General features: G+C 43.5%; 1 protein-coding gene across 1 annotated transcript; it reads right to left on the reverse strand.

The window, feature by feature from the left end:
- Window positions 1-4,674: 4,674 nt before the first annotated feature.
- Window positions 4,675-9,203, reverse strand: LOC116987442 (5-beta-cholestane-3-alpha,7-alpha-diol 12-alpha-hydroxylase). The gene has a single exon (XM_033043496.1). The coding sequence runs from the start codon at window positions 9,139-9,141 to the stop codon at window positions 7,618-7,620; it is 1,524 nt and encodes a 507-aa protein (XP_032899387.1). The 5' UTR covers window positions 9,142-9,203; the 3' UTR covers window positions 4,675-7,617.
- Between the last annotated feature and the right edge of the window lie 13,789 nt (window positions 9,204-22,992).

Raw genomic sequence — 22,992 nt, forward strand, 5'->3', positions numbered from 1 at the left:
CTTTTGTGCCTGGAGTGAAGAGAACTGTCTCATCCTGAACACAACTAAGACTAAAGAGATGGTGGTTAACTTTGGCAGGTCCAAGCTCCCCCTTCAGCCGGTCAACGCTGCAGGGGCTGACATTGAGGTGGTGCAGACATATAAATACCTTGGAGTGCACCTTGATAACAAACTGGACTGGTCTGTCAACTCTGACTCCCTCTACAAAAAAGGCCAGAGCAGACTCTTTTTCCTCAGAAGGCTCAAATCCTTCAATGTGTGTAATGAAATGCTGCACATGTTTTACAACACTGTGGTTGCAAGTGTTATTTTCTACGCTGTTGTCTGCTGGGGCAACAGCATTAGTGCAAAAAACAACAAGAAGCTGGTCAAACTGGTTAAACGAGCTAGCTCAGTGCTGGAGGGGAGAGTAGACTCTGGGATGGATGTGCTTGAGAGGCGTATGAGGCACAAGGTGCAGGTCATCCTGAAAAACCCCGGGCATCCCCTCCATGTAATTCTGGAGAGTCAAAAGAGCACTCGGAACAACAACCGGCTCCTCTCCCTGCCTGTAGAACGGAGCGGTTCAGGAGATCCTTCACCCCTGCAGCCATTAGATTTTATAATTCGGACCGCTAGGCTGTAGGGGGATGCATTTTGCAATTTTTAATTTTTAATTGTTAATTATTGGTCTTTTTAAGTATTTATTGCTCTCAGGTAGTGTCCACATTGTATTCTATGTATTTTCTGTCTGCGTTCGTTTTGAATCTGTGGGTTTGTTGGTTGGGGGCTTCTGGACATCTGAATTTCCCTGAGGGGATCAATAAAGTATTTATAAATAAATATAATAAACATACAACACACACACATATACACACAAGCACACACACACAAACACACATGTATACACATGTACACACATACAAACGCACACACGTACACACAAACACACACATACGTACACACATACACACGAAACACACACACAAAACACATACACATGCACACACAAACATATGCACACAAACACACACACAAACATATGCGCACAAGGACATATATGCACCCGCAGTGATCAGACAGAAGATGTGTCTGAAGAAGAGTCCCAACCCAAAAAGTCGCGTATCGTCCTCCAGAAGTGTTGCCTGACCCACCGCTTGTCTTTTTTTTGTGTCTTTTTAAGCGATTGTCATTGTCTCCAGAATGCAGTCTGACAGTTTTCCCACCGATGGCCATTGAAATTGTCAGGAGTCGCTTCATTGAGCTCTCGATAATACTCTATTAAACAATGTAAAGTATAACCGTATCTATAGATTACAATGACAAGCATAAACTTGTGGCTATTTAAAACACTTTACTTTTTAAAATCCTGACGGAGGAATGACTTTGTTATTGCGAGTCGGAAATCATCCAGCCCTGAAACCTCTTTTGCCATGATGTTTCGATTGATTTATAAAGCGCTTTAATATACCACTATGTTTTTCAGGACTTTTGAAAGATGGGGGGCTTGAGGGTTATGGGTAGATGACATGGGAGCGAAGTTGAGGTCGACGGCATATCAACTGTGATTATATTGAATGGCGGACAGCTTGTTGGCCAAGTGGTCGACGATAGTCTTGTGTTGGAAACCAATTTGCCCTTCAAGTTTGCTGCCCCATTCAAGAGGACCACGGATGGATTGATTGATTGAAAGATACAGCACATAAACAGGCCCTTTGACCCTCCGAGTCCACGTCTGCAACAAAATATGTTGGTTTCGAGGATGCTGACCAATGAGTTTGAGTTTAGTTTATTATCACGTGTACCGAGGTACACTGAAAAGCGTTTATTGTGTGCTAACCAGTAAGCAGAAAGGCAATACACGATTACAATCCAGTGGTCCACAGTGTAAAGGGAATAATGTGAATAACATTTAGTGCAAGATAAAATCCAGTAAAGTCCAATCAAAGATAGTCCGAGGGTCTCCAATGAGGTAGGTAATAACTCAGGACTGCTCTCCTGAGTTAGTAGGATGGTTCGGTTGCCTGATAACATGTGGGAAGAAACTGTCCTACAATCTGGAGCGTCTTCACACTTCTATACCTTTTGCCCGATGGAAGACTGGAGAAGAGGGAATGGCCGGGGTGCGACTAGTCCTTGAGTCCAATGGGTCAAGAAACGACATTTTTGGGTGACAAACAACTATCTTAATTAAAGCAAAATCGGAAAAATATTAATAAAGCACCAACTCTCAAGCTCATCTGCGCATCAGAGACCTTTGTCTGACATATTGGATTCGGACAGCTGAGCAGAGAGTCCTGGTGAATCGGATGCACCACGTGCCAGGGTGGTCTCTCTCTCTCCCTCTTTCTCTTCTCTCTTTCCGCCCCTCCCCCCCCCTCCCTTTCTCCCTCCCCAAAGTTGAAGTGTCCCCCCCCCCCCCCCCCCCCCCAAGGTAAAGTTCCTTGCAGCTTGGTCGGCTTGCACTTATTTAATCAATAAGCCAGCGCTTCTCCCCAAATCTAAAAGCAGTTAATTGTGTTTTAAAACTAGCGATAGTAGAAATTTCCTGTTTCGCGAGGTATGACAATAAAACACTCTTGACTCCACTCAAATCATGAGGTGCTGCAATGCCAAAAGTAGCTCAGGAACTTTGTATGCGGTCTCATGCTTCAACTACGTTAACCCCAAGCATTTTTCCAAAACATCTAATTGTTTTCATAAGGAAGAATGCGTGTGTGTGTTTGGAAGAAATTTCAGCAAAACCCTTAGGCGAAATTGACATTTACACACTCTCGACAATAAAAAAGACAAAGTGCTGGAGTAACTCAGCAGGTCATGCAGCATCTCTGGAGGACATGGATGGGTGACGTTTCAGGACGGATTGAGGAAGTGTCCCAATCTGAAACGTATCCAATCCATGTTTTCCAGGGATGCTGCATGACCCGCTGAGATACTCCAACACTTTCTGTGTTTTTTTGCTTGTAAAGCAGCACCTGCAGTTCTTTGTTTCTAAGATGTTAAGTTAAACTAATCTCCTCTGCCTGCACATTAAAAACGAGATGAGAAGAATTTTTTTTTTTTTCACACAGAGAGTGGTGAATCTCTGGAACTCCCTGCCACAGAGGGTAGTCGAGGCCAGTTCATTGGCTATATTTAAGAGGGAGTTAGATGTGGCCCTTGTGGCTAAGGGGATCAGAGGGTATGGAGAGAAGGCAGGTACGGGATACTGAGTTGGATGATCAGCCATGATCATATTGAATGGCGGTGCAGGCTTGAAGGGCCGAATGGCCTACTCCTGCACCTAATTTCTATGTTTCTATGTTTCTATGATCCATTCCATTCCATTCCCTAAATATCCATGTGCTGTTCTCAAAGCCTCTGAAAGGCGTCTATGGCATCTGCCTCCGTCTCCAGCCCTGGCTGTGGGTTCTATGCACCCACCACTCTAAAAAACTCATTTCCATGAAACCTTTCACCGCTGACCCTGAAGCAATGTCTTCCAGTCTTTGATATTTGCATCCTAGGGAAAAGGTTCTGACTTTCTACCCATCTATCCTTCTCATAATTTAGTTTATTTATCTCACATCGCTCTTCAACCTCAAGAGAAAACAGTGCAATGTTATCCTAATTCTCCTTATACCTAATACTGTCTATTAGAGTCACAGAGTCATACTCATACAATGTGGAGACAGGCCCTTCAGCCCAACTTGCCCACATTGACCAACATGCCGCAACTACACAAAGTCCCACCTGCCTGCGTTTCCCATAATCCACTAAACATATCCTATACATGTACTTGTCCAAATGTTTTTAACCATTGTGATAGTACCTGCCTCAACTACTTATTCCGGCAGCGTTCCATATACCTACCACCATTTGTGTAAAAAAAGGTTGCCCCAATGTGAATGGAAATCCTGAATCAACGCTGTAAGATTGTTCTGTAAAGGTAAAATGGTTGGCCAGGTAGACTGAAATAAAGAGCATAAGATGGCTGCTGACCAGGCTTGCTGGAACTGAGGCTGCAGGTTTCAGGAAGGGAATGCAGTTACTGCATAGTCGTGAATAGGGGATCACAGGCCCCGTCTGACAAGATTGAGGAATATACAATCCCCCTCGCCGGGAAGACTAAGGAATGTACTGGTCTGAGCTCTAGTGTGGTTCCTCTAACTAACATCTCCTTGTATGTACATACCTGTTGTCCTGTATTTTGCGTACGTGTCGGTTCTTTGATTGGGGAATGTGGGAGGTGCTAAACAGTGGCATTAACATATAAAAGGCATTGCAATTAAGGGCAGAGAGCTTGACTCTTTGCTAGGTTGTTAACCTGTGTGAAGACTCCTGCTCAATAAACGTACGTTTAAAGCAACCCCGGTGCCTGGTCGATTATTGTCGAAACAACCGATGTGATAGAAAAACGTGAAGCAACACCTTGGGTTCCTATTAAATCTTTCCCCCCTCACCTTAAATCCAGGCAGCAATCTAGTAAACTTCTCCTGCACCCTCTCCAAAGCTTCCACACCCCTCCTATAAATGAATCGGTGTTTTTGAATTCTTAGAATGAGAATGCTATTTCTCGTGGCATTCTCCCCAAACGAGTCCATGGGTTTGCCCCGCTCGGGCTCAATCCAGGGCAAATTTGCTATCATAGAATTCTCTTGTAAAATCTATAGTCATATTTTCCGTTGAGGCGAGAATATAAAAACCACAGCAACATTTTCAGTTAGAAGGAAAAAGATTATTTATTTATCATTAATCAAATACAATCAATGTGTAATCAGAGATCCCACCAAAAGTCACATTTACGCCCCTCCCCTCCAACGTACCCTGCTTTCTGCTGAGACCACTCTCTGCATGATTATCTGGTCTGCGCAACTACTACCCACCCCACCCCCAAATTCCTTACTTCAGCACTTTGTATCTTTTAATTTTTTATTTTATTAGCAATTGTACAAAGATAAAACGCTCGGCATCTAGAATTATACAATTATTGTACAGCTTCATTTTTAACCTTATAACATAAATTTAAAAAATGGAAAAAGGAAACAAAGGGAAAGCAAGAAAAGAAGAAAGGAAAAAGTGAAAGGATAGAATAGAAAAGAATGAGAAAAAGTCCCCTGAGCTACCAAAGCAGTGCAGCAGAAAGAGGAATAAGAAAAGATGGAGATATATATCTTACCCCTCCCCCCCCCCCCTCACCCAACATAGTATCGGATTTAAATTTAAATTTATGTTTCACCATTCTATTGTTGTAAAAATTCAGTAAAGGGTGTCCATGTCTTAAGAAATTCATCTGGTTTTTCCGCCAAGACAAGCCTGATGTTTTCCAAGTGTAGTGTCTCGGACATATCTGTAATCCACATCTTCACTGTGGGGACTGTTGTCTGTTTCCAAAATTTAAGCATTAATTTTTTCGCCATTATTAGGCCATAGTTGAGGAAAAGTCTTTGAAATATCGTTAGCTTAGAACAGGCCTCTGACATACCTAATATGATCAGTTTTATATCTGGATCCAATTTAATTTTAAGTATTTTGGAAAAGGTATCAAAAATTCCCCTCCAGAAGTTTTGTAACTTTGTGCAGGAAGCAAAAGAATGGGTTATAGTCGCTTCTTGGAGGAGATATTTATCACAAATAGGAGAGACATTTGGGAAGATCTTGTTCAATTTAGACTTTGAATAATAAAGTCTGTCCAGTATTTTAAATTGTATCAAAAAGTGCATAACATTAAGACAGCAGTAATGTATGTATAAAAGGCTTTCCTCCCAACTATCCTTTGAAATTGATAAACCCAATTCACCTTCCCATGCTCGCCTAATTATTTCAGGTGGGATATGTGCAGTTAAAAGGGTATTGTAAATATAGGATATTAACTTACTTGTATCCGCCTTTCTATTCATGCATTCGTCTAATATATCTGGGCACATAGAATGACAGTCTTGCGTGTGTGTTTTCAGTCTCGGATTTGAAGATATCTAAAAAAATTACTAGCTTTCAAATGATATTTCACCTGTAATTCTTGAAACGAGAGGAAGATCCCCTTCTCATAAAGATCTCCCAGTGTTTTGACTCCTAAGTTTTCCCATTGTACAAACGCCTTGTCTAAAGTAGACGGTTTAAACGAGGGGTTGTTGGCGCTTGGTAAAAGGAGAGAGAAATTTCTCAATTTGAGAGTTGATTTCAACTGTTTCCAAATTCGTAGGGTGCCATGAATTACCGGATTTTTCTCATACATTGATTTATTCAGATGTATTGGAGAAAGAAGAATCGCGCCTATATTGAAAGGCGAACAATCTTCCCTCTCCACTTTTAACCAGTTTACTTGTTGACATGTATCATCCATCCAGTAGATTAAATTTTTAATATTAGTTGCCCAGTAATAGAAAAGAAAATTGGGGAGAGCCAGTCCACCGTTTTCTTTAGGTTTACATAAATGTCGTTTATGAATTCTATGAGATTTATAATCCCAGATAAAGTTTGTAATCACAGAGTCAAGTTTTTTACAAAAGCTTTTAGGGAGATAAATCGGTATTGATTGAAATAGGTAAAGGAGTTGTGGAAGGAAAGTCATCTTTATAGCATTTACTCTACCTATAAGGGAAATCAGAAGTGTTTTCCAAAATTGAATAAGGGCATTTAATTTAGTAATTAATGGTGGAAAATTTGCTTGGAATAGAGAAGTATATTTTCTAGTCGCGTAAACTCCAAGGTATTTAAATTTTTCAGTGGCAATTCTAAAGGGAAATTATAGGAGATGTGAGAGGTCTTGAGCTTTTATTGGCATAATTTCACTTTTATTCCAATTTATTCTATACCCTGAGAAGGAACCAAATTGTTCTATGAAGTTTAATATATTTGGGATACTGACTTGAGAGTTGGTAATATATAAAAGTACATCGTCTGCATATAACGAAATCTTATTATTGGTATGTTTAGTGTTATAACCGTGAATGCCCGGATGTACTTTTCCCTACTACTTTCAGCTAGGGGTTCTATGGCAAGGGCAAATAACATTGGTGATGGAGCACATCCTTGTCTATTGCCCCTGTATCTTTTTTTGTAAACCAGTATCTGCAGTATTCCATGGTGTCTATGTTTGCTACTTCATAACGTGACTTCAGTATAACTGTTTAAGAAGGAACTGCAGATGCTGGAAAAATCGAAAGTAGACAAAAAATGCTGGAAAAACTCAGCGGGTGAGGCAGCATCTATGGAGAAAAGTAGGCGACGTTTCGGGTCGATGTCTTAAGAAGGGTCTCGACCCGAAACGTCGTCTACTACTTTTCTCCATAGATGCTGCCTCACCTGCTGAGTTTCTCCAGTATTTTTTTTGTCTACTTCAGTATAACTGCATCGGATTGTAACGATTTCCAGTAAACATCAAACCTTTGTACAATGGACCTTCCTTCTAGTACTTTAGGTTCCTGATTTTGGAGGTTGATGTGTATGACAATTGTTTTCGTAAACCAGCATTTACATGCTTATATTACATACAGCTTCGGCTCCATGTTCCCGCCCTAATAATCTATATCCCGAAATCTATCATTCTCTCGAATTAATGTATGTGTGATTAAGTTGCTAAAGGATTTAAGCGTTGACTTGGGTGAATGTAACGGGTGTGTGTGTGTGTGTTGTGGAGAAGTTTCAGCAATTAATTAGCTAAACCCTTGGGCGGTATCTGAACTGAACGTCGTACTGTGGCTGTGTGGTACCAAAACCCCAGCGGCTGATGTCGATGGGAGGGAACTCCTGCTCGGGGTTAAGAAGCTCTAAGTCGAAGTAGCACAACATGAGGAAGATGAACTGCTTCAGCTCGTTGGTGGCGAAGAAGCGGCCGGGACACATGCTGACGCCGGCTCCCCACGGCATGTTGTAATACCTCACCTTCTGGCCGCGCTTGTAGAAGTCGGTCTTCCTCGTCCCGTCCGTGTTGAGGAAGCGGTCGAACTGGAAGGAGTCCGGCCGCGGGTGGATCTCCGGGTCCATCTGCGCCGACAGGTGAGGGAAGAGAGCGAGGCGGTCTCCCTTTCGCAGCGAGTAGCGCCGGCCGTCTGCCATCGCCAGCTCCATGTCCTGAGACACGGCCCGGATCAACATAGGAGCGGCGTAGAGCCGCAGGCTCTCCTCCACCGCGCTGTCCAACACCGGGGTCTTCAGCAGCATGTCTCGGGTCAAGCTGACGGGCGGCCCTCCCGCCACCGCTCGCTGGCCGGTCTCCGCTAGCAAATCGTCCACCTCAGCCCGCACCGCCCTCAATGCCTCGGGGCAGCGGCAGAGGCTCAAGAGGAGCCAGAAAGCCGATGGGCCGGTGTTGCCCTGAGATGCCCACAGCAACAGGAACATGTAACGACTCTGCATGTCTCGATGCACACCTTGTTCAGACAACTGGCGTTGGCGTTCCGAGACCCAGCCGCTGATCTGCTCCCGGTCTCTCATCCCCTCCACCGAAAACAGATCCCAGAACAACCTCTTGAGTCTCTCGGCTTCCAGTTTGTCCTTGGGAGGGAGCACGGCGTAAGCCAATCTCGGGAACAGTCGGTCGTATTTTCTGAAGTTGCTGAAGATGTAATCCGTTTGTTCACGGTCCACCTTCTTGGCATGCTCCTGGTCGCCCTTGGGCGGCTCTACCCCGAACAGAGCGAGGTAGCCCGCCCTGAACACGATGTTGTAGGAGTAATGGAACAGCCCGTCTTGCTTCCATTCCCCGGCACCGCCCGTGGTCTGGTAAAGCATCAGTTTCTGCAGGTTCAACATCATGGCTTCGGTCAAGTCAACCAGCCCGTCGCCCTTGAGGTATGTGTTACTCACTGCCTCCAGCATCTTGTGGTCACACTCCATGGCGTGATATCCGAAGACCCTGGCGACCAACTCCACCGCGAACTTCTCGAAGTCAAGTTTCGACTTTGACTCCTTCACCACGGCTCCGTAGGACAACGGGTCCATCACGAAAGTGAAGTAGTAGCCTGCTATCTGGACCGTGAATATATCCCCGTGTTTCTTCTGCATCCCTTGCAGGAACTGTGCTGTGTTCTTGCGAAAGGACAGAACGTGGCCCAACCATGGCAGGTAACCCGAGTCCAGAGGCGGCTCGTTGGCTCTCCTTCTTCTGAAAGCACCCAGCAGGTAAAGGAGGGCGACCAGAAGAGTGGCCAAGCAACATAGGACAATCAGCGCGTAAGCCATGGTCTGGAAAACACTGACTTCTCCAGCCTCTAGCCAGACACTGTGGCGATGTGTTCCGTGGCTATGATGTGGGAGGAGTTATTTTTCTCCCGTACCGCCCTTCTCCCATCAATTATTAATTCATAAGTTTCTTCAAACACTGGAATGATTTTTGACCTTAAAGACATTAAAGATTAGAAGGATTTTTGTTGCATTCTGCATGAATGAAATGGTCCTTTCAAATAAAAACTAGCAAAATATATAGATGTACAGTTCATCGACTTATGTAAGGCCTTGGGCAACATCCTACGTTAAGAGACAAAGTTCTCTGAGGTGAGACGTGTCCCCCCGGAGGCGGAAGAGAGCAGAGCAGGCGAGTGTTTAAAAGAGTCGTATTATAGCCCTGTCCCACGATGCGAGTCCACCCACGAGTTATCCCGAGTAAAAGAAAAAATCAAACTCATGGTTTTCTACGCATTTCCAAGTTTATGTTCACGAGTTTCAACGAGTTCCCACATGTATGTCTAAGTTTGCCGTTTACTTCTCATTTCTGCAATGTACCAAGTCAGCCAGCCAGCCAGCGAACAGACCATGGGTCCCGTTGAAGCAAGATTCTCAAGCAGTAAGCTATTGAGGTGGAACGGCCAGAAGGCCCGTGGAGAGGACACATGGCTGATGAAGTCAGCCACACAGCGGGAGGAAGCCGGAGAAAAGGTTTGTGCCGGGGATGTTTTCCGGGAATGAATGAAAAGAAACCCGTGTGCGATCAAATTGCAAGCGTTAAAGAGTAATTAAAAGGCAGGGTGACTTTCGTTCCTGTGACACTTTTCATGGCCTCAGGAAATCCCAAAGAGGCTCCCACCTAGTAATCGAATAAGGTGACCATCACTGTGCCCTTTATATTTATTAAGTTTGTAAACAAAGACCAATTTCAGTTGTTTGTTAGTCATGTCGATGTTACAGTTACAGTGGATGTGGTGTATCTGGACTTCCAGAAGGCTTTCGACAAGGTCCCACATAAGAGATTAGTATACAAACTTAAAGCACACGGCATTGGGGGTTCAGTATTGATGTGGATAGAGAACTGGCTGGCAAACAGGAAGCAAAGAGTAGGAGTAAACGGGTCCTTTTCAGAATGGCAGGCAGTGACTAGTGGGGTACCGCAAGGCTCAGTGCTGGGACCCCAGCTATTTACAATATATATTAATGATCTGGATGAGGGAATTGAAGGCAATATCTCCAAGTTTGCGGATGACACTAAGCTGGGGGGCAGGGTTAGCTGTGAGGAGGATGCTAGGAGACTGCAAGGTGACTTGGATAGGCTGGGTGAGTGGGCAAATGTTTGGCTGATGCAGTATAATGTGGATAAATGTGAGGTTATCCATTTTGGTGGCAAAAACAGGAAAGCAGACTATTATCTAAATGGTGGCCGACTAGGAAAAGGGGAGATGCAGCGAGACCTGGGTGTCATGGTACACCATTAATTGAAAGTAGGCATGCAGGTGCAGCAGGCAGTGAAGAAAGCGAATGGTATGTTAGCTTTCATAGCAAAAGGATTTGAGTATAGGAGCAGGGAGGTTCTACTGCAGTTGTACAGGGTCTTGGTGAGACCACACCTGGAGTATTGCGTACAGTTTTGGTCTCCAAATCTGAGGAAGGACATTATTGCCATAGAGGGAGTGCAGAGAAGGTGCACCAGACTGATTCCTGGGATGTCAGGACTGTCTTATGAAGAAAGACTGGATAGACTTGGTTTATACTCTCTAGAATTTAGGAGATTGAGAGGGGATCTTATAGAAACTTACAAAATTCTTAAGGGGTTGGACAGGCTAGATGCAGGAAGATTGCTCCCGATGTTGGGGAAGTCCAGGACAAGGGGTCACAGCTTAAGGATAAGGGGGAAATCCTTTAAAACCGAGATGAGAAGAACTTTTTTCACACAGAGAGTGGTGAATCTCTGGAACTCTCTGCCACAGAGGGTAGTCGAGGCCAGTTCATTGGCTATATTTAAGAGGGAGTTAGATGTGGCCCTTGTGGCTAAGGGGATCAGAGGGTATGGAGAGAAGGCAGGTACGGGATACTGAGTTGGATGATCAGCCATGATCATATTGAATGGCGGTGCAGGCTCGAAGGGCCGAATGGCCTACTCCTGCACCTAATTTCTATGTTTCTAATATTATTATCTATAATTCTTTGTTACCCTCAGTTTAATAACCTTATCATATCTCCCTAATCAATGGCATTGGCCAGAAAACAATAGTATAATCCTGAAAATTGTATAATAGTATGAACAATATTATAATATCTGAAGAAGGGTCTTGACCCAAAACGTCACCTATCCATGTTCTCCAGAGATGCTGCCTGACCTGTTGAGTTGCTTTTGAGTATAATCATCTACTTAGATAACTTCTTTAACACGGAAATAAAACTTCTTCATGAGTTGTTCAGGGGCATGATTTTAAAGATAACTGCTGCAGGAACAAAGCACTGTTTTGTGTACCAGGATGACCCGGGTTCGATCATGACTACGGGTGCTGTCTGTATGGCGTATGTACGTTCCCCCCGTGACCGCATGGGTTTTCGCCGAGATCTTGCTACTCTTTGGAAGTCATCTCCCACATTCCAAAGAAAGAGGAAAATGGAAAACCACCAAACACTATTGAAATCTGGAGCTGACAAAGACATTAATGACATTCTCTCCACTGTAGATGGGCCAACATTGGCATGGGTCTGCTTGACAATCAATCAGAACAGGGTAATCAAAGTCTGTGTTTATTGAGATGAACCAAGCAAGGCATGGAGCTGAGGCAGACCCCAGGAGGAAACTGGGAGATAAACTATAAAAGCAGGGCCGGAGCAGAGCAGAGCAGAGCTTAAGCTTAGGGCCTCAAGATCTAGGGGGGCCTCGGCCTGCTTCACCAAGGTGTATAAAACTTTTGACATAGTGGCATTGTTACAAAGTTTACCATCAGTGGCGCTGTTTCCACGCTGCAGACTCCAACTCCCCTGAGTTTTACTGCGCTGGGTCCCAGTGATAGCCCCCCCCAACCCTGGTAACCTCAGTGGCTGTTCCACTGGGTCTTCCCCAATCCTCACAAACCATGTAACCCCAGCTCTTCCCCACCCACACAACGGTCCTCATACCCCCCAACCCCCTGACCACCCATCACCCCCCCACCAGACATCGCCTCGGCCTCAGTCCACTCACCTGCCTTCCTCCGGCCCCAACCCCCATCCCTGCCGTGTGTTCACCATCCCCCCTGACATCCCCCTCTCAGATACCGAACAGTCTGTCCGCAGCAGAGGCCTCACCTTTGTCCCCCTCCGTCCCCACCTCAATGAGATCCGCGCCCGCCTCGATTTGGAGCTCTTCTTCCGTCGCCTCCGCCTCACACCGTTCTTCCATGGGAAGGAGTCCTCGCCCCCATTGATGATGCCTTTTCCAGTCTCCAACGGACCCCCTCCTCTTGGACCCCCCCTCATGGCCATCTTCCGGCTTGAGACCATTTTATTTTAAACTGCCGGCGGGACATCAACCGCCTCAACAGTATATAATACCCTGTAATTCTGTGTTCAGGGAAGTGGAGAGAGAGGACAGCCAAGTGTTTGTGTTGCTCACTTGGCTGGGGTTTGTTTTCCTTGCCACTTCCATCAGCCGATAATTAGTAAAGTTTTGAATTGGTCTACCAAACTGCTTTGTGAGTTGTCTGTTTATTAAGAAGTGAACCTGTTTGGTTAGTTATAAGTTAGCCTTTTTCAAGCAAATTTTATTCAGATTTGATTCTGGTTTTGTCAATAAGGAACAATTCTTTAAGAAATAGTTCACAACTGGAGGCACATGCAAAACCCACAAAAGCTATTTTGGAAAGTTACAGCGCTAGCACTGATGCCCTCAGTCATTTGTACTCTGATGTTAATGTGAAGGGTGATACCAGGCTTCAAGCTAACAATCCTTTGCAGAAAATGGAAGAACTGGAATTTGCGTTTATGCTGCATTTTTGGACCCGTCTGCTAGGTTATTTCCACAAGGTCAACCAAACTGTTATTCAATTCAAGAGACACTTACTGTCACATGCACCAATTGGTACAATTAAATTTGGGGTCACCATCCGACGTCGGAACGGGAGAACATTCTCAGCGGTTTGGACTTCCGAATCGGCCACTTCCTACCGGATTGCGGCTCCTGAAGTCCACAGGCCGAGCTGAGCGGAGATTCATGCTGGCGGCCCTCGGCAAAGGGATGTTGAAATCAGCGTGGCCCGAGGCTGGGAGCTCCGCAAACCACAGCTCCATGATGTTGAAGCAGCAGGCCCAACACTCCAGAGCTTCAAACGGCGATCCAGGTAAGGCGTTGCCCGCTCTGCGGTGAATCCAATAAGTATTTTAAAACCAACTGTTTAATGACAACATACAGTAGGATCTAAAGGTGTCACATTGTCACTGTCGGGTAGTCACGGTCCTCTAGTCGTGGGGGTGGGGGATTGGGAGGGGGGGACCTCACAAGTGAAATAGCTTAGGGCCTCTCTTCATCTAAATCCAGCCCTGTTTTCACCCCATCAGAAAAAAATCTCTTTGTCCTACCCATTCGCTCACTCCCATCTTTGTTACCACCTGAACATTTCTCCATTTCTCAGGTTCGATGAAGGGCTGGTGGGGGCGAGAACAAAGAGGGACAGACATGACTCTTATGACTACTTTTGTAACTTTGTCGGTGCCAGAAATGTGGTGATTCAATGTGTACTTTGTGTGTTGAATGCAAATGCAAATAATATCACTGTACCTAGATACATGTGACAATAAAGTATCATTCAATCATTGAATTGGGGGAGGTGCAGGTGAATCTGTGCCTCGCTTGGAAGAAAAATGCTTAGATCCCTGGATGGAGGAGGAATGGGGTGGAAATGTTGAAGATTGATGTACCGGATGCGGAGACTGCTGGGGTACAAGGTAAGAACACTACCCTTGTTCTGTATGGGAGGCGGGATGAGAACAGAAGTGCAGGATAGAGAGAAAAAACAGGTGAGGACTTAGACAATCACAGTGCTTTTTATGTGCTATGCGGCAATGACTAATTCTTGGAGAACACACCACCATCTGGTGTCCTTCTTACTTATTACATGATATACTGTAGCTTAATGAATGAAACATCTTAGGCAAGAGGGGGATGGATAGAGTGAATGCACAGACCAAGAAGAGAAATTATGAACCTGAGAATGTAGGTTTAAGGTGAGAGGGGCAAGATTTAACTGAGGGACAACTTTTTCACTCAGAGGGTGGTCGGCAAATGAGCTGCCAGAGGAGGTAGTTAAGGCAGGTACTATAACAGTATTTAAAAGACACACGGACAGGTATACGAGTAGGAAAGTTTTAGAGGGGTATGGGCCAAATACGGGCAGGTGGGACTAGTGTAGATGTTGGTCGCTGTGGGAAAGTTGGACCGAAGGGCCTGTTTCCGTGCTGCATGACTCTTAAGATACTGGATTCCATCACACAGTTCTACTGAGTGCAAGGAGCTGCAATAAGAATCACTGAACGACAAAATGGTAACTCTGACTCTTTTTAACAAGAATAACACCGCTCTGGAGAGTGGATCCAATGATTTGCACATTGTGTAGCACTCACACTGATAATGTTTATGGGTCTAATGATGCCGTTTTCTGTATTCCAGTGTTTTCAAAAACAAATGAAAGAACCGGTTGTTCCACCGGCTGGTTTTCAGTGACTGTCCATCAATACTGGACGAATCATGTTTCACAGAAGCATAAAGGTGTACAGCACACAAACTGGTCCTTCAGAGTTCAGCCCACCTTGTCCATGCAAATCAAGTTGGCATATTGGGTTACCCCCATTTGCCTGTATTTGGCCTGTATCTCTCCGAATCCTTCCTATCCATATATCAGTCCAAAATGTTTTTAAAATCCAATTTACATCCACTTCGGTAGCGTCTTCTGGCAGCTCAATCGAGATATGGACTATTCTCTGAGTGGAATCTCTTCTGCACCCTTGCCAACTTAATGACATCCCTCCTGTAGCTGGACAACCAGAACTGCACAGTATCCAAGGGAGGTCTTGAAAAAGCTACTTTTATAACTACTAAACCAGGTTCGCTTCTTAATAAACAGACACCACACAAACTGTTTGGTAGACCAGTTCACAACTTTACTTATTATCGGCCGATGGAGGGAGGGAGAACTCCAGTCAAGTGACCATTACAGACACTTGACCGTCCTCCGTTCACCTCTCTGAACAACAGAATTACATTGCCTTAAATAGGGTTTTTTTGTCCCCTTAGCACATTTCAGACATTAGTCATGGTCAGAGGTACAGGAAAAGGTTTCCACAGAATGCATCACATCAAAGGCCTTTTGTTTACATAGTACAAGATAACATTGGCCATTTGGTTTATGGCATCTTACTTCAAAGATGTGACTAGCTGTTTCTTTCTCTGTCACTTCCTCACTTGGGAGACAATGTTATAGGATTTATTATCCCACACACCCGAAACCTGAGGCAAGCCTAATTTGAGACTAAATATAAGCTGTAAGCTAGCCCAGAAGCCAATTTAATATCTTCTTATATTTTAACTAAAATTCAGCTTCATCATTCTAACTTCAAATTCCTGGGGGTGCACATCTCTGAAGATCTTTCCTGGTCCGAGAACACGAACGCAATTATCAAAAAAGCTCATCAGCGCCTCTACTTCCTGAGAAGATTACGGAGAGTCGGATTGTCAAGGAAGACTCTCTCTAACCTCTACAGGTGTACAGTCGAGAGCACGCTGACCGGTTGCATCGTGGCTTGGTTCGGCAATTTGAGCGCCCTGGAGAGGAAAAGACTACAAAAAGTAGTAAACACTGCCCAGTCCATCATTGGCTCTGACCTTCCTTCCATCGAGGGGATTTATCACAGTCGCTGCCTCAAAAAGGCTGGCAGTATCATCAAAGACCCACACCATCCTGGCCACACACTCATCTCCCTGCTACCTTCAGGTAGAAGGTACAGGAGCCGGAAGACTGCAACAACCAGGTTCAGGAATAGCTACTTCCCCTCAGCCATCAGGCTATTAAACCTGGCTCGGACAAAACTCTGATTATTAGCAACCACTTTCTGTTATTTGCACTACCAGTTTATTTATTCATGTGTGTATATATTTATATCATGGTATATGGACACATTTATCTGTTTTGTAGTAAATGCCTACTATTTTCTGTGTGCTTAAGCAAAGCAAGAATTTCATTGTCCTATACAGGGACACATGACAATAAACTCACTTGAACTTGAACTTGAACTTGAACCATCCTTTTATCAAATTTTTGATAACAACTACAGTCCTTGCTGAGTACATACGAAAGACCATAAGCATCTCATCAGACAAATTAATAGTACACTAGTAACACAATTATTTCATAGTGGACAATCGTTCCACAAGTCCCTCCAAACATTTTAAATGGCCACCAACCTCCCCCGGACGTGACACTAATATACTACCATAGGACAGGAAAAGGATCATAAAAATTGCTCAGCCTTTATTCGGCTTCGCTTGGAATTCCCCGTGTGCTGGTGTAACTGGTTCATGCTTCTCTTGTGTGGCACTGCATTTGCAATATAACAATGCCTGTCACAAATATACTGTTTCCTAAAAATACACCAGTGCCTTGGTTGTGGCAAAAACAGGTAGATTTAACTGGCCTTTGCAGACCTCTTACTGTCTGTAGTCAGGTTATCTTTGCTGTGCTTGTCATGTTTGACTTCAATCTTGTTTAAAAGGAGGTGTGTACCATCCTTTAAATGTGGGTTAGTCCACAAGCTTGCCAGTCTGAAGAAAGTTCAGTCCATGTGGGCTGGGCCACCCCAGAATAAAGGAAGCATCAAAAGCCCATCGTCCTTGTTTCCACAAACTGTTCACAGTCAATCAAATGTATCCAGCGACGATGATCTTCAATCTTTACAGCAGTTCATGTTGTTAGCAACACTTGGTTGTTCTTTTCAATACAGTCTCAATTACTTCTTGTCCCAGCACCATCATCGTATAGCTTTTATGGCCTTGGTCACTGGTTTCCAGCAAAAACTCCTCCAACCTGGGAATGTAGATCTGGCAAGACATGGGTTAATTGCCGTCCATACATAATTAGTTAATTGCCCAGGGCCTGTAAGTGGCTTCCCCCCATTCTCCAGGGGGTGGACACAGCAGCTTTTCCTGTATCAATAAAAAGTTGTAAATCTTGTTCCCAGCTGAGTTTCTCCAGCACTTTTGTCTTCCTTTGATCCTCCAGAATCTCCAGTTCCTTCTTAACACTTCCCTGTGAACTTATTCTTTAATCCAATTATATCCGAAGAGGCTCTCTCCACCTGTATATTCAATTCTCCAAATATGTTCTCTTCCCCAATCTACTTTATCTTTTCATCTTTTATCCCTCATTGTGAGTCCCTCAAACCCCCTTTTGTAAGTCATAATACAATTTTTCATCTACCATAATTTCCCTCAAACAGCCCATGCTTCAAAATCTTTTTGTTTGCTTGAAAACAGTAATCTTGCTTCATTTGCATTTTAAAAGACAACCTCTGTTATCATATCAAAACAATCTTTCCCAAAAGAACTCACTCAGAATCAGTAATCAATAATACATTTTCTTTTTCTCTGTAATTTTGACATTTCCAATCTCATTTAACACTTTAATCGGGATGAGTCTTTTTTAAACTTGGTTCAAAAGATTTATAATCAACCAACACATTTTATCATTCGAGTATAGCTCCGCCCCCCATTCATGCCTGTTTCTTAACGGAGCACACCATAAACTGTCTGTCCCATTTGCATTTTAAAGGACAAACTTCTTAAAGCGACACACAACTTTGCTCATTGCTTCGAATTTCACACATTCCACATAAAAAACATTGTTTTACAAGCAGTACATATACAAAAACATTGTTTTACCAGCAGTATATATACAAAAACATTGTTTTACCAGCAGTATATAATATTCCATCTTCAAAGACATCTCTTTGTAATTTACTTTCCCTTTTTCTGACAAGACTTCTGTTTACCAAAATCCTGGTTACCTAACCCTAATTGGACATTGATCCAGATCATGATTAGTCAGACTCCCCTTGACTTTTCAGTCTCCCTAGCTCTTTCCTCATTTCTCCATCAAATTTCCCTTCATCCCCAATTTTTTTATAACATAGTTGCCTGTCAGAAAAAGGATTTACCTCCGGGGTAATTTTGTTTTGCAATCCCCATTGACTCTTTCCACCATCCCAGATGCCTGTGGGTGGTGTACACAGTGAATTGCTGTTGAATATTACAATGTGCACATATTTCCTTATTAATAGTGGTTAAAATGAGGACCATTGTCTGAGCTTATGACATTAGGTAGGCCAAACCTGGGAATAACTTCTCTTAACAACAATGTTACCATAGTTTCAGCAGTATTATTAGTGGTTGGTAGAGCTTCACTCCACCTGCTAAATAAATCTAAAATCACTAAGCAATATTTATAACACTGGGCCCTTGGTATTTCAATAAAATCAATCTGTATGCATTCAAACGGTCGTGATGGCATTGGCGTCACCGCTGAGGGTATCTTAAAATGGTTTGCCTGGATTACTTTGTTGGCAAATTTTACATTCAGAGGCCTGCCACCACGTTTCCTTTGTTATCCTATCATTCCCTCCTTACCAGCATGGGTAAGACGGGTTAAAATGTATCGAATACCCCAACTTGTCCAAGCGGGGTGTGCTGAATCAATGGCACAGCCCTCCTGTTTCCATAGTTATCATTATATATGAGAGGCGTCCCTCTGTAATGTACATACCTCCTTCATGTTTGGCAGGACCGTTCTATTTGCTAGCATCTGTTTACGTGCTGTCACTACGCATTTGGATGTACAGGCTGCCCTGTTTGGATACACTATCAGCAACTCATTGTCCTTTGCTATAGGGTCCCCAGCACCAGTGTGTGCAGTACATTTAATAATGACCAGCTGTTCTGGTAGCACCAATGCCTTAAACAAATTACGCACAGAAAGGCATTCCCCTGCTCCCAATCCTGGGGAGCTTTGTAAGGTCAGAACTTCAAGGTATAGGGATGTTACTGACGGAACTGTCACAGGTAAAGATGCCATTGCTACTGGTAGGGCATAGGGAGGTGGACATCTCCCAAGATTATCTAACTCCTCATCTTCATTACCAAATAGGGTCGTCGTGCCAGACATGAAGTCTCCACCAGAGGATTTACCAGTACTGGGTTTATTTTTTACTAACCATCACCTGTTTCTCACCTCCTGTCTGTCTTTTAATTATTTCCTCTTGTTCCTCTGCGCACTGGCATTCTAGTTGCAATACGTTCCATCCTTTCCGAGTGCTATCCTTGTTTCTTAACTCTATCCCTTGTTACATACAGTATCCATCCAACTTCAAACTCTATACTCTCCTCATGCTTCTTCACTGCGTCTGCGTCCCATGTTTTAATTCCTTTCTTCCATTTCTTTCCTGCCTTCCTTTCCCATATCAACATCTCTACATTCCATGTTCCCCCTACTGGCCAGGCTTCATCCCCTAACCGTTTGGTCAACTTGTAACTTAACATTCTAAATTTCTTATTATACTTAGGATTCAAATAACACATATGTTGGACTGTTATCCAGAGCATTCCCCATAGATAGATAGAAAGAAAGAGAAAGAGAAAACAGACTTCTTAATTCCGAATCGTTCCAAATATATCAACCAGGCCGACTCGCTACTCGAGACCCCAGTTTCTCAATTTGGCTGACTTTTTAACTCTTTAATATACGACCCAAGTGTCTCAACGAAGCCGACTCGCTAACCGAGACCCCCGTTTCTCAACCTGGCAGACGTCTTATCCCTTAAAATTAAGCCCCAGGTGTCTCAACGAAGCAGACCCGCTATCCGGGACCCCCGTTTCTCAACCTGGCAGACTTCTTAACTCTTTAATATACAACGCCACTTATTTCTCAATCCGACAACTCTTCGGATGTCTCAATAAGCCAGACGCAAACCTCAACCCCCGTAATCTCAACCTGACAAATCACGGATATCTCAACGAGGCTGATGAGCCCTTTGTAGAGAGAGAGAAAAAGAGAAAACAAAGAGATAGACAGAGAGAGAGAGAAAGAGAAACTGCTCAAGTCCTTCTTAAAAATATACACAGGCCCTTCTTAAAAATACATACACAATTCTGTCTTAAAAATACATACACAATCCCATCTTAAAAAAAACATATAAAGCCCAACTGGTCTTACCTTTGTCTGTTTCTAAGAACCTCGGCAGGGAACCAATTCAATGTCTGATGAAGGATAACAGACGTTCCCGGGAGTGTCTAGGGAGTCGGACTTACAAGGGGGCCGATAGAGCTCAGTTATCTCCCTTCCAATCCCGGCAACCTCTGCAACCTCTTGCACAGTCAGCCGTTGATGTGGTCCCAGCGAGGCCTGCATAACTACGCCAATGAAAAAGCTACTTTTATAACTACTAAACCAGGTTCGCTTCTTAATAAACAGACACCACACAAACTGTTTGGTAGACCAGTTCACAACTTTACTTATTATCGGCCGATGGAGGGAGGGAGAACTCCAGTCAAGTGACCATTACAGACACTTGACCGTCCTCCGTTCACCTCTCTGAACAACAGAATTACATTGCCTTAAATAGGGTTTTTTTGTCCCCTTAGCACATTTCAGACATTAGTCATGGTCAGAGGTACAGGAAAAGGTTTCCACAGAATGCATCACATCAAAGGCCTTTTGTTTACATAGTACAAGATAACATTGGCCATTTGGTTTATGGCATCTTACTTCAAAGATGTGACTAGCTGTTTCTTTCTCTGTCACTTCCTCACTTGGGAGACAATGTTATAGGATTTATTATCCCACACACCCGAAACCTGAGGCAAGCCTAATTTGAGACTAAATATAAGCTGTAAGCTAGCCCAGAAGCCAATTTAATATCTTCTTATATTTTAACTAAAATTCAGCTTCATCAGTCTCACTAATGACTTGTTCAACCGTAGTGTTTGCCGTGTAATCTTATTGTTGTTGAGTATAAGTCGCCTCTGCATCGTTTCTTTTAACGTGAGTCTGAAGGTCCCGACCCGAACAGTCGAACGACCATTTCCCTCCACCGATGCTTCTTGACCCGCTAAGTTCCTCCAGCACTTTGTTTTTGCTCAGGATTTTAGCATCTAGTCTCTTCTTTTTACATGTGATAACCATTGCACCCACCTCCCACATAAGCTTCATCTAACAAGGTCATGAACCGATGGTTTATGAAGCTTGTGGGGAAATTGTCGTTTAAAGGGCCAATCCCATTTCTCTTCAATTGCATCTACCAGGATTGCCACATCTCTTTTCGAGAAGCTGTAGCACACTCCTAAGTCTCAGTACCCTTTCTGTGTTTTCTTTTCAAACACATACCACATGCAGAAGATAGACACAAAGTGCTGGAGTAACTCAGCGGATCAGGCAGCATCGCAGGAGAATAAGGATGGGTGACAATTCGGGTCGGAATCCTTCTTGAGACCCCACTTGAAACATCACGCATCCATTTTCTCCAGAGATACTACCTGACCCACTGAGTAACTCCAGCACTTTGTGTCTATCATCATTATGAACCAGCATCAGCAGTTTCTTTCTATACACACCATGTCAAGGTGTATTCGGATGTTTGATGAGCTGCTTTAAAGGCTATAACACAAGCATCTTTGGCTGCACAGCAAACAGCTATCATATCTTTAATATTGAAGTGGTCTTGTTGTTTAGTTGTACTGCCTTCTTTGTAATACAAGACACCATTTACCATTTCACTATTCACATTTGAGATTTTTAAATGCTGGCAATTAAGTCTAATATTGGGACTTTCACAGCTATCACTGCAAGACTTAAATTATTACCAGCTGACATCTTCACAACATTTTCAAAAATGAACACCGCCCCCTTATACCACAGTGTACTTGTTTCCCCTTATTAATTGATGAGATACCCATGAATGTACTAAAATAAGACACTGGCCTTACCCATGATGGACAGGGGATAATCCATACAACTGAATCTTTTATGTACACTAGAGAAAATATTGACTGGTTGCATCACAGTCTGGTTCGGCGACTCAAAGGCCCAGGACGGGAACTGACATCCCCACCATCGAAGGGATCTACAGGAGTCACTGCCTCAGAAAGACAGCCTGCATCATTCAAGATTCAAGATAGTTTATTGTCATGTGTCCTAGATAGGACAATGAAATTCTTGCTTTGCTTCAGCACAACAGAATATAGTAGGCATAAATACAGAACCAATCAGTGTGTCCATATACTATCATCAATACCTCTCAATCGGGATGAAGCTACAGGAGGCTGAAAACTGTAATGTCCAGGTTCAGGCTTCTTCCCTACAACATTAGGCTATTAAACACTACAACTTCCAAATAAGCTCCGAACTATATAGATTTAGGGACATTACTTTTGACTTTGCATTACTAGTCTATTTGTCTGTTTCTCCTTTTTATATACACTGAACTTTTTTTCTTGTTTATTTTAGGTTTTACAGAGTAATATGTTTACATATCTGTGTCCTGCTTCAAAAGTAAGAATTTAATTGTTCTGTTTTGGGACATATGACAATAAAACCACTCTTGACTCTTACTGATTATTCCGAGGCCACCATAAAATTAAAGCCTTGCACTACATGCAGTAGCAGTAGAGCACCGTTAGGTGGCAGATGAATCCAATCTTATTCTTAATGCCAGGAAACACATTGAGACAAGTTCTTCTATAACAATATCACTTTGTCCCAGACTCAACCATGATGTAGGACAAGGCTGAGAGTTAGATTTCTCAGCTCTGGGTCAGAAGATTTCAGATCT

This window comes from Amblyraja radiata, chromosome 2 (genome assembly GCF_010909765.2).
Source record: "Amblyraja radiata isolate CabotCenter1 chromosome 2, sAmbRad1.1.pri, whole genome shotgun sequence".
Classification (NCBI taxonomy): Eukaryota; Metazoa; Chordata; class Chondrichthyes; order Rajiformes; family Rajidae; genus Amblyraja; species Amblyraja radiata.

What these genes read in the sequence shown, in the direction of transcription:
- LOC116987442 (XM_033043496.1), bottom strand. Translation starts at nt 9,141, where the DNA reads ATGGCTTACGCGCTGATTGTCCTATGTTGCTTGGCCACTCTTCTGGTC.